Source organism: Alligator sinensis, unplaced genomic scaffold (genome assembly GCF_000455745.1).
Source record: "Alligator sinensis unplaced genomic scaffold, ASM45574v1 scaffold1223_1, whole genome shotgun sequence".
Lineage (NCBI taxonomy): Eukaryota > Metazoa > Chordata > Crocodylia > Alligatoridae > Alligator > Alligator sinensis.
The window spans coordinates 764899-777970 of NW_005842062.1; the positions used below are offsets into that span (position 1 = coordinate 764899).

The following is a 13072-nucleotide window of genomic DNA, read 5'->3' on the forward strand; positions in this document are numbered from 1 at the left end:
CAGGAATGGAGAGGAGGGCTACCAGTTTCAAAAGGAGGGTTTGGGTGCCTTTACTACTGATCAGATGACTTCAGTAAAAACCAGTGTGCTAGAACATGTTGATATCACTCTGAAGGCTCTGATCTGGCAAATATTTCCATCCAAATGCACCAGTTATTTCTGTGAATAGTCCTTGGCTCCAGAATAGTTCTCAAGGATATATCCCGATTATAGGCCACATCTAATTTGAAACCCCTGACTATGCCCATTGAAGTCACTGCTGCAGGCTGATAAGGCATTACATGAAGTGACTTCATTACTTGCAGGGATGCAGATATCATGACAGCTACAGTGGAAAACAAATCAAGTAAAATATATAAATACCATGAATATACAATATCCAAAAGCCACGAGATTTTCTGGTTTAATTTAATTAGCTATTCATGAATCCTTAGATTTAGAAAAGAAATCTTTTTAAAAATTGCCTCCAAAACAAATAAAAGTCCTATTCATATAAATCTACTTCATGTTCTACAGTTTAGGTTTAAGAATGTTCTGTAATTAAGGATCAGAAATACTGAATCCTGCATGTGCAGGGGATTTGACAGGATGATCTGAAAGTCCTTTCTAAATCTCTTATTCTATGATAATTTGTTTCTCATTTGGAACAGATATGACAGCTTTGGGCAGTATCATTTTTCCTGTGTTTTTTTTTCCCCTATAATTTTTATATACAATTTTGATTATTATCAATTTCCAAACTTTAATTTGTTATCTGCTATTCCAGGAAGTTCACAATTCAATTAATTAAAGAAAAAAAATATAATTTGTATGGTACATTAATCTGTACAATCTAAAAGCACTATGAACAAATATAAATATAGTTACAATTAAGCACTAATCATTTAAATTACACACGCTAAAATGTGAAAATAATGTATTTTTCATAGAATATTGAATAGATAAATGAAGCCAATATTTCTAACAAACAAAAGTCTGACACTATATGCAATACATAAAGTTGCAATTGGTACTTTCATTTTTGAGTATCATATTTTATGAAGCAATACTTTCTTAAGTATTTACCATTATCAAGTTCAAGAAAACATAACATTTTATATTTACCTGTTTAAGTATGTTATGAGCAAGGGATTTTTCTTTATTTAAAATATAATATTCAAAAGAATAACATATGACATTTATTTTATTTTATTTTATTTATAAAAGTGTCTAACACAAGGATTCCTAGCATATGTAGAGATTTTTTAAAAGTGTTACAGTATTCATACAGACCATTGTCGACAAAAGCATTTCTTATATTAATGCTCACTCACACATGTGTATGTGCATGCATAATCACAAAAAAGATCTGGGAAGATATAAGCCTATAATTACTATGTTCTGGTTGCCAAGAGATTGAGGCTGTGTCAAGCTAGTAAGGAAAGTGAATTCTAGATCTGAAGGCTGCATTTTGAATATTTTGCTTTCAGCCATATTGCTTCAAATCATGAAACTGGTAGCAAAAACATTTCAGATGATCTCAAGTATTAAGCATTTGAGTGATTGCCAAGGAAAGTGGTTTTAGTCTAAACATCCTTCAAATTCATAAAAAGACAGGAGGGCTCCAGCCATTCTAAATATTAGAAACCTACATTTTATCTTACTAGATTAAAAGTCAAGGTGGGTCTGTGAAACTATTTGTTCTTTTTCTCAGAAGAAGAGATCTGACTGTATGGTCTGTAATTTGGGGACATTAATTGTGAATATTTCTTCAACACCCCATACAGCACAATTTATGAACAGAGAATGGTATTACCAATTCCATGCTCTACTTTGTGTCCTTTTGTCAGTACAATGTGTGCTTATACAATGGATTGCAGTAATGACTGTGCATCTATAGAAAATATGAGAATTTACGTCTCCGGATGACTAGCTGATTAAGGTTAATTCAGGATTATTAAACCACTGGAGTCTGAGGCAAAGGAGCAGATTCTTTGCCTTTGGTTCAGTGATGTGTGAGGCAGGGTGAAGGAGTAGATGCATAAAAAGCCAGTTTCTCTGCAGAGTAGGTAGTTAGGAGGTGGGCAGAATAACAGAAGATGGGCAGAACTTTTGCTCCACTTTCCCTTTCCACACTATTCAGCTGTCCAGGACATCTGAACCATCTCAGGACACAGCTTTGGGGGAGGGTGGCACATATTCATTATTAGTATTGAAAAGCAATGAATTGAGGGGGAAGCCAGGAAAGAACATAGGACAGATGGTTTCAAAGCATGGCATCTGTTGGGGGGGATACTATTAAAACAGTGCAGGGTGTAGACCAGGGGTGGGCAAAATGGTGGATCTGACCAGTGACTGGGCTCCATTTCCCAGGAGCACCTGCCTGTGTTGTTCCGGACGGTTTCCATGGAGACCCCAGGATCAATGGGGCCATGACAGTGTGGGGCCAGGGCCTTCATGGAGACCAGCCCAAGCAGCACTGGCAGGGGTCAAGACTGGGTGAGGAGCTGCTCCAGGGCGAGGGCTGGGATTTTGCAGCAGTGACAGTGTGGGCCAGAGATGGGGCAGAGCTGTGATCCAGTGCCTGAGTGCCCAGGGCATGCAGGCAGCTGATCGCAACTCTGCCTTGGCTCTGGCCCATGCTGTCATCACTGCAAGATCCCAGCCCCAGCCCTGGAGCAGCTCCCTGCCCAGCCATGAGCCCTGCAAGCACCTCTTGAGCTGGTCTCCATGGAGACCCTGTTATGGCCCTGTCAATCAGGTGGTCTCCATGGAAACCAGCTGGAGTGACATGGGCAGGGACTGCTGGGAAATGGAGTCCATCATAGGCCTGATCCAGCCCATGGGCCAGATTTTGCCTGCTTCTGGTGTAGACTGACCCTTGACCGGGAGCCTAGAAGGATAGTCTAATCCTTTCAAGTACCGTGTACCTTGGCTTATCTTGGAATGTTATCTTTGGTGGAGCTAATTTATACCAGCTAAGGATCAGGACATTTGTAGGAAATGGAAGCCCATATTCCAAACAGCGTCAATATGGATGAAAAAAACTTCATGGATAGAATTTAAATCTGATCGTATGTATTAGTTCTGAGTGTAAACTCATGTAGTATTTGTATGTTTCCAATTAACCATGAGCTGTCTCTTCTCTTCTGTAGGTTATTACAATTGGGAAGCACGTAAAAGGTTACCATTACATCATTGCGAATCTGGTAAGTGATTTTCATATCATTAAGTTCCTCAATTTATCTGTGACCAATTTATATACCATTGTTCTTGTGTCATCATTCTCTATAAGCTTAAATAGCTCTTCACCCTCTCCTTTATTTCCCAAAGTATGTATAGAAAACAGAGATGTAGTAAGCCATGTTAGTCTGAAGTTAAGTAGATGATGGGGTAGATTTGCACCTTATAGACTAAACAAAGTATATATTTATATACTTCTACATATTTATCATGATGAGAATGGACAACCTACCTTACATGATGAGAATGGACAACCTACCTTACAAGAGGAGCTTGGTTTGTCTCATCTACTACAGTGAAGGCAGAGAGGGAGCATGACTGTTTTCTGAACATCTGCTGAAGCAAGCTCCTGTCCATGAATGCTTATCCTTCTTCAGATGTATAGAAAACAATCATGCTCCCTCTGACGAATGGCCAGATTCTCACTGGGGTACATAAATCTTAAGCCTGTAATGCTTTCCTGATTTACACCAACTGATTAATGGGTTCAAGGGCTTTGAAAAAAAAGGGTTTGAAAGTAAATCTAAAGGCAGTTACTTCACCCCTTGGCATGGGGCCAAAACAGAGCTTTGGGATGGGGTGGCTTTAAATCATTTCCATAGTTTCATAGTTGTTAGGGGCTGGAAGGGACCTTACAGATCATCGAGTCCAGCCCCCCTGCATGTGGGCAGGAAAGGCTGGATCAATATTGTTTCCTGATTTTTTGGTGGCTGTTTAGAAATAAGGTAAGTTACAGCAGAGCTGTAGTGGGATCTAACTTACATTCTGTTCCCTATGATCCTATAAGGGTTCTGTGAAGTCATGCTCATTTCCTATTCCTGACCTACCTTCTATAGGATTCATACTGTTAGACCCTGACTCCATGCAGTGCCCAATGACTAGGGAGACGCTGGTCCAATTACCCATGGATCCCGTTACTCATTAGCCAGAGCAGAGCAGGGAACAAACACCAACACACATGGCTTGCAACAGCTTTATTCAGAATGGAGACAGCTTTGGGCAAGCTCCCTCACCGACAGAATATGGGGAGTAGCCCTGAACAACAGTTCTTTCCAATATTTATACCTTGGTTCATACATATTAACATTTAACCTTCCTATAACCTTTCTTTGGTTCCACCCATTTCTCCTCCTATCTCAAGCTCCACCTCTGTTTACTATTTGCATCCTTAGCATGGTATTGCCAATGTATTTCATTCATTTGCATGCCTCTCTGATAAGAGCGCATGCATAAAACTTTTGACCGCTATCTTCTTTTGGTCATTTTGCAGTTTATTACTGGTTCTTGCTGGTTTTCTTGCTGACTTCTCCATCTCCAAGGCTGTATCTTTGTTTTTGTCTCTTGACACTGGTTGCTTAACAAATCATGCTCTTTGAACCCTATCATTTTGTTAAGAATCCGCTTACTTAAGCTAAGTTAGTTGCTTTTAATATATCAGCTAGCCTTGTGACCACCAGCTTTTGCTGAGGTTACCTTTTAATATATAATCCAATCTTGTGACCAGCAGCTTTTTTGCTGAGGCACAGGAAAAAGCCTTCATTCAGCTGCACTCTCAGTACTCCCAAAATTCATATCGTTACCCCAACATCCAAAATCCATATTGTTACCCTAACACATACCAGTGAAGGAAGATACTTGCATATGATTTGTTTTTGAGTGGACCCTTAATGTGATCTAGAACGATCTAAAATGGCATTAGTTTAACAGTGAGTCACCTATTTAAGATCTCTTGGAAAGCAGAGAAATGTGGAAATATGTTTAATAACATGAACTTCATTTTCAATTTTTTAAGAATAAAAGAATCCATGTGCTGGGAAATGTGAAAAACTATAAAATATTAATGTTTCATTTCAAATCACTTCTTGAGCTTAAAGGAAAGAAAATAAAAAAGTGGTACAGGTTCATTTCAGCATATTGATACTAATATGTGTAAGGTTGAATGATTCCCATAGTGATGCTCATACCAGTAAGTAATGCTATCCTCAATGAGCAGCAATATTATTATGTGGTATGCAGTAGCTAAAATGCATTAGCATAGTAATTGTGACAGCTTTTGATCATAGTGGCTAGTGTTGCTGCATCTTTGTCTGTTCATTATGAAAACATTCTGGGTGTACTTCAAGTTAAGTGTCTCAAATCAGGGTTTCAATTTAAATTTATTAGCATAGTTATTTATGTTGATTTGACAGCAATGGATCATGAAAAGCAAAACAGATTTATTGAAGTCAAATAACTGAATAATAAATAAATACATACTCGTACATCATCTTTTTCATCAGGTGTGGCGAAGTCCTTCAGTATTGACCTTAGAACTGGTCTTATTTCCACGGGCTCAGAGGGAGCAGGGTCAAATCTCAGTTCTCACTCTACAAACACCTGTTGAAATCAATAGATTTCATTCTGCAAACACACACAAAAGTTACAATGTACAGAAGTTACTAAAATAATATTGAGGATTCAGGAAAGTGCTGAGGGATTGGGAGAAAGGAGATGTTAAGCAATATCCCCCATCCTATGATTCTCCTGAGCTCAATAGGGGAAGAGAATGCACAGTGAATTTTGCAAGGCTCATTATCTTCCCTGTCTTCTCATGATCTTCATAGGTTCATCCTTCTCTGATGGAACTCCTTAAGCTTGTCAAGGTTTGAAACGCCAGCAAGGCCTGAAAGGATGGGGGCTGAGAGCTGTCACTGCCTAAGTCTTGTGGGCGGCTGTCAAGTTCCTAAGAATAAGAATGGGACAGATATTCTTACTCTGTTAGAGACTCCCTTGTGAACTCTGAACAACTCTATGGCCTTTTAGGGAGACAGATCCATGTTAGGAGTTTCCTTGAGAAAGCAGTTAAGGAAAAATTAAGTTGAAGGTAAACATCTATAAAATGAATTGAGGATTAATTTATGATTACAAAAATCATACATGAAATGCATGTGGAATTCATTCAGAGTTCAGTTTACGAGAAATTAAAATATATATGGAATATATGGAAATTCACCAGTAATGTGCCCAATCTACCTTAACTCTGCTTTGTTATAATACCTGAGGAATAGCAAATAGCATCCTTAGAAGGCAGAGAAAACTTATTCAAGACCTCATCATCTTTTGTCTTTGTTACTATAACCTCCTCTTCTCTTTCTGATACTCACATCACCCTGCTCTCCCTGTTGGTCCATTCAAAGTGCAGCTGCTGAGATCATCCTCTGCTCCTTGCCTGTCATTCTGACCACTTCTTTGAATCCTTTCATTAGCCTTTTCATCCATATAAAGTCATTTACTTCTAGGCTCTTTCACAACTCTGCCCCTCTCTGTTGCCTGCTCCAGTCTTTTCTTAGAGCAGAGTAAATAAATTTACAAAAAGAGCTATTGTTTTTCCAAATGAAACAAAGGACATATCTGGTTGTACCAGATTCCAAGTAAACTGAAAGTCACCTCTGTGTAGATTACCTCCTTTATCAAAACTAATTTAACATACCTCTTTGAATTTGAATAAGTGATATTTCATTGTCATCTATTTTCTCTTTTTATATATTCCTTATATGTGAAGCAGAGAAGCATTCAGTTTCATGTATTAGTGGAGGCCTGTCCTCATTAATCTGTCAATGGATTTGTCTCTAATAATATCGTTAAATGATTTGACTCTTCCAGTAGGTTAGAAGAGCTTTTATTCTATGAGAGAATAAGAAAGTTGAAGTCACCAAAATATCTTTGTTCAGTCTTCTCACATCTTGTCTGCAATGGTCTCTACAGTAAGAAAGTGATTTGGCATGCTCACTGTCCCTGCTCAGGGCTAAACCATATATGTAGCCACTTTTCATGATAATAAGGCAGGCTACCCATATGAGTACTCCCACTGGAAGAAATAAGATTGCACACAAGAATAAGTGCTCACTATTACAAAGATCTCTCACTTCAGCACATTAGTAAATGGAAATATCAAGAAAGCAACATGATCACTTCCCAGCATTTCCAGCCATAGCTGGCCCACAACACTGGAGTCCAAGATTTAAATTGAAAACCCTATGTGAGGAAAATGTTGGCTTACATTTCTGTAGAAAAATTGTATGGTGACTTCTTACTTGTATGTAATATTGACAATGGTGATAATAGTACTGAAAAATGGCATAAATGTTTTCTGTGCCCAGGGGTTTACTGATGGAGATCTATCAAAAATTCAGTTTGGAGGAGCTAATGTCTCAGGATTTCAGATAGTAGACTATGATGATCCCTTGGTGTCAAAATTTATACAACGCTGGTCAACCCTAGAGGAAAAAGAATATCCAGGAGCTCACACCAGTACAATTAAGGTATGTTTTTAATTTGTACTTATTGTAACTGATAAAGGAAATTAAGCAAGAGGCTGGGGAAGAAGACAAGAGCCAGAGGAAGTCCTGTGCCAACAAAATGCTATGTTCCTCCAGGCTACTTTTAGCATCCCTACAATGTAGCTGTTGAAGAGAAATCCTGTGCTGTCACACGTCTGAAACATTTTTTTTAATACTATTCTATTTTTGTGCCTGGCAATTTATTGTGCAATTGTTTGATGTGATCATCTGTTATATAGGCACTGACATTTGCTGTTTTTATATACGCTTTGAATTTTAAACTTTCTTCCTTAAATCACACACGTGCACTCAGAAACACACAGGACCGCACATGTGCATAAACCTTTCTGATGTAACAAAGTTTTCTTGTTTCAGATTTTGTGCTAAAATTTTATAAAATATATGCAAAATACAGCACTGTATGAAAGAGAGGTGTGGTCTCCTTTCAGTCCCGAGTGACCTGCTGTGTGACATTGGGATGGCATTTAACTTCAGTCTTATTTTCTCCTCTGGGGAAAACTGAGATAACATTTTCTTACCTTCCAGGGCAATTAAGAGGATCAAGTAATGCTTGTAAGGCATATTGACAATGTAGAGAGATCCAGCACAATTAAAGCAAATAACTAGAAGCGGTAAGAACAATATACGTTAGGACAAAAGATGTTTACATTAATAGCACATTATAACACCCTTTTCTGTGTTTTAAATTTAATATAAGAACCATTCCTGTATAGCAATTACATAGATAAGACTTGTTGGCAGGTCAGTGAATTGCAACACACAAAACAAAACATAAAGCACCAACCTTAATATAAAGGGCAAACAATGTACCGTGTTTCATATTTATGACAGCTTGCTTGGGGGTACTCAGCTGGATGCATTATTGTACTGTGATTAGTTTTGTGCATATAATGGGTTTAAAAACTTATTGCAGGGGAATTTCTTATCTTCTTTTCATGACAGAACAAGCTTGAAGCTATATCACGTCCTCAATTTACATATGTAGATTTCACTGGTGCATTCAGTGGAAGTATGGTTATACTGTGAATTATGCATTTAATCTATACATCCTTCTTTTCTGAGCTCTTCTTTGATTTTGGCACCTTTTGCTCATGTTGATGTACCTTACTCCATAAGGTAGTCACACTGATGTCAGTTGCAGTCTGCTAAGCACCACTTATAATGAGGGACTGAAGGAATTCAAAGAGATGACTTGACCGCAGCTTTTAAATATAACATTTACGCAGGGAGATGAGATCTGATGTTAATAAGCTATTTACTTTACCAAACACAAGACCAGAAGTTAGAGTGTTAAGTCAGCAGAGTTGAACTGGAAATTGGATGCCAGTGTTTTGAAATGAGAATAATTAATCATTGGAATATATTGTCAAGGGATATAGTAAATTATATCTCACTTAGAGTACAGGTAAAATTACATGGCCTGTGTTATGCAGGAAGTCAGATTTCATAATAAAATGGTCCTTTGTAGATTTAAAATCTGCCAGTTTATGATGTAGATGTCTTCTAACACTTCCAAAATTATTTGTTTCTCTGCAATATTTATCGCATGGCTTGCCATGGATTAAAGACATGAGAAGGAATTGCTTTCTTGTGTGAAAGCAAAATCGTCTGCTCTTGAGCATTCCACACTATTTATTAGGAAAAAAAATTAACATTAATTATTAAATTTAATTTAACTTTACAGTCGGTCCTGGATCTGACATGGTGCAATATTCAAACAATGGCTGACTAAGATGTATATCAAATTTATAAAAACAAACTTAACAAGCAGCAAGATGTTAAAACATCACAATGCTGCATCTAATAGCAAGTGTACTTGGGAGATTTTGGAGGTATCCACGTCCACTTTTCTTGAGCCAAAATGCCTTCATATCTAGCACTGCACTCTTTTGTTGGAGTTTTTGTTTTTTTTTATCTCCTCTCACATAGTTCTGTCTTTCCCAGCTCCAAAGGAAGTAGTGGTAGAATAATAGAACATTGTATCCCCTCCTCCTAGGTAAGATAAATATTCAATCAAAATTGTCAAGATAAGCTTCTAGGCTAACCTTTGAAATTCTGTATCAAATGGACCCAAGAGGCAATACAAGTTTTGCATTATGGATATGTAAATGAAAAGCGGTGACACCTCCCTGGCTAATCACTGTAGATTCCATGTGCTTGGAGGCCATGGTTCTCTTATCTTCTGTTTGTCTAACATTCAAATGGAATTGTAAAAGGGTCATTTTACAGGATGATATGAAATGCAATGCAATGTGACTGATATAACTTGACAACACAGCAGCAGGGTATAACCTGGAGAATGGAAATTAACATATATTTGTGAAAAAAATGCATGTACAAGGGAGCATGCTTTTCATAAAGATTCTTGACACGTAATGTCAGGGTCACCCACAACCTGAATGAATCACTTCTTTAAATACCACTTTATACCATTTCTTAATAGTTTTAAAGCAATTATGAACTGGAGGACATTACAGTATAAATAACATAGGACTGGGCAACCATGACCTTGTAACAGAGCCTGAATTCCTTGTAATAAAGCCTCTGTCTTTAAAGATAGAGTTTTATATAGTTTATGATAATTTATATAATCTGCAATAATTTTAGCTGACTCTTATTTTTCATACAGAATTGGATTGTAAGGCTTATGGATATTGGACTGCTTTTTTCAGGCTTCCATTGACCAGAGAGCATGGCTATTTTTTTTTGTCATTCAGGAAAAGCAAACGCTTTACTTATATAAAGTAGTATGAATACCTTAATATTTATTTTAAGTGCCTACAACTGTTGGCACTGGATTTGGACCTAGCCCTCTGTCCATGGTGGCCTCAAAGACCCTTCCTGGGGCAGGGAGACAGGGATGGGGATGGGGATAGGGACCCCTCTCAGGGAGCAAGACTGGGAGGGGCAAGGAGGAAGAGAAGGAGGGATGAGACAAAGGAATAAGGAGGGACCCTTTGTTAATCTCATGTCTCTGCTTTTGTATTCTCCTTCCCCCTTGATGACTCCTGATGACTCATTATTTGTGGCTATCTCTGTTCGGTTGTCTGTCTCTGGTCACACATCCACGTAGCCTTTTGGACTTTCTCCTAATTTGATCGGTTTCCCCAAAACCGGGACTCAGGCCCCCCCCCTGCTGCTCCGGGGCCTTGTAGCTGGTGTCACTTATCTTGTATTATGGGACAGTATTGTACATACTTCCTTGGTTTCCAGGCTTTGTGTCCTTGTTGTGTTAGACAAACTGTCTGCCTTGAAGGCTGTGATCTTATGTTATGGCATGCCCCCCACAATTCTCAGGCCGTGTCCATCCGTTGGCCTTGTTGTGCTAGAGAGCCAGCCTGCCTACTTCCAGGGCTATGTGCAACTCTATGTGTGAAACACAGGCTTTTACAAATTAGTTAACCCCTGCTGCCCATCTTGAACCCTTATAATGCATATATCTACAGCTATAAACCAATTCCCAAAAAACAGACCTTTAAATACCATTTTCAAGCCAACAACAACAAGCTGGAAAATTTGTTCTTTGCAAGCTTTTGGGCACAAATACCCTCCTTCAGACATAACGAGAGTCACCTCCTTGCCTGAAGATGGGTGTTTGTGCCTGAAAGCTTGCAAAGAACAATTTTTCCAACTATTTAGTAGGTTTAATAAAGGATATCACATCTACCCAAAGAACCTTGTTTGCCTATGTCCTTAGACCAACAAGGCTACAATCAACAACCCTGTAACATGCTGAGAATTTGTAGAATGCTTTGAAGAACTGAATATGGAAGCTATATATACAGATGTAGCAAATTAGGTCCACATCAGATATATAAAGAAACAATTGTCAACAGCTGAGACATTTTGTGTGCCTTCTTTTTAAGCCTTCATAGGTTTAGAATTTCAAGCTTTTATTTATAACTGTTAAACACTTTTTAAAAATGAAAGCACATATACATTACCAAAATCCTATGATTCCAGGACCCAGAGCTTTCAGAAATATAGCAAATAATGTAAGGCTTTTGATAAACTGGAAGAAGTGAGAACACTAACCCCCACCCAATTGTGTAATACAGTTCTGCCAATATAGTTATAGTATTGGTTGTTATATTCAAAGACATTATATAAAGTACATGCTTGCACGGAGGTTATGTAGAATAATTAATTTACTTCTGCAAGCTAAAATAAAGGAATGGATCATTTTTCAACACTGAGGAGCAAAAGAGAACAGAAAGTAATTTTTCAAAGTAGACATTTAGAACGTGCAAGCTACATATAATCCAGTAAGGATAAATAAATCTACAATTTAAAAATTAGGCAACTCTGCCATTTCGGGCATATTTCCTTTGTCTAGATTAGGTTTTACAGTTTTATAACACCAGACTTCTTATAAAAGGGTTACAAAAATGCTATTCTTTTCTACCTTCCTTGCTTTTAATGGAAAAAAAAAAGATTGATTGGGTTTGAAATCAAATAATTCCACAGAGTCTACAGACTATACTAATTTAGGGTGAGATTATACATTACAATTAGATTATTTTAAGAACACTTAAAACTGGAATGATCACCCATTAAGACTCATTAACACATGCTAAATTCCCTTTCAGCATTTTAAAATTATACCACTTCACGCAAGAATTATCTTTGAGCTATGCTACATAGCAGGCACATCTACATGTGCATTAAAGCACTGTAGTTACTGCACATTAATCTTAGTACCTGTAATAACAGGTACTAACTCAATGTGCAGGAAGTGGCACTACTGCACAGTAAATAGGACTGGTGCATGCCTTTTTAGTGATACTAATGTGCAGTAGACTAATTCTAGTGCATGTTAGTATACTAGCACAACTTTTGCCATGATATGCTAATGCACAGTAGAATTAGTCTACTGCACATTTACCGCATCATGTAGATGCACCCAGCATGCGTTAAATTAACTTATGGATATTCACCTGAGATAAAACCACCAATATGCAGTCCTCCGGTATCCCAGGAGGCATTGCTCCCAGGTGGACTAGTTATTATCATCCAGGGCTCTACAGTGCTGAACTGACAGCTGGGAACAGCTGGGCAACAGGTGGGTAGGAACTGGGTGAGTGAGGAGGGAAGGAAAAGCAGTGAGAGGGGAGGGATTGTCAGGGGTTACAGAACATGGGGAAGTAGTGAGGAGGAAAGAGGGAGGGTATGTTGGAAGCTGCTGGGGTGCTGTCTCCTCTGCCCCCCACAGAGTTGCTTCCCAACCCTAAAATCACTACCTTTACCTCCCCCAGAACACTCCTCTGCAGCCCCAGTCACCCCTTTTGCCCCTCGTTGGCCCTTCTACACCTGGTATGCCCTGCTATGCCAATTAACCTGAGAGTGGCAGAGGTGCCAGTAGGGGTGTTCTCTCTCCCTGCCTGCTCCTCAGGTATCTGCAAATCATGTTGCTACTATGCACCCAGATCTACCTCCCCCAGGCCCTGAGACTGAAGAAGAGGCTGGGGGGCGGGGAGAGACAGGAGCTGCCAGGCAGCTGTGGGCACCAG

At 38.6% G+C, this 13072-nt stretch overlaps 1 protein-coding gene across 3 annotated transcripts in view; it reads left to right on the forward strand.

Moving 5' to 3' along the window:
* Positions 1-13072, forward strand: part of GRIA2 (glutamate ionotropic receptor AMPA type subunit 2) — a 143363-nt gene that overhangs the window by 75164 nt on the left and 55127 nt on the right. For all 3 annotated transcript variants that reach the window (XM_006023152.2, XM_006023154.2, XM_006023153.2), the window contains exons 5-6: positions 3135-3188; positions 7362-7523. In XM_006023152.2, the coding sequence (XP_006023214.2) occupies positions 3135-3188; positions 7362-7523 (216 nt within the window). The remainder of the gene's footprint in view (positions 1-3134; positions 3189-7361; positions 7524-13072) is intronic.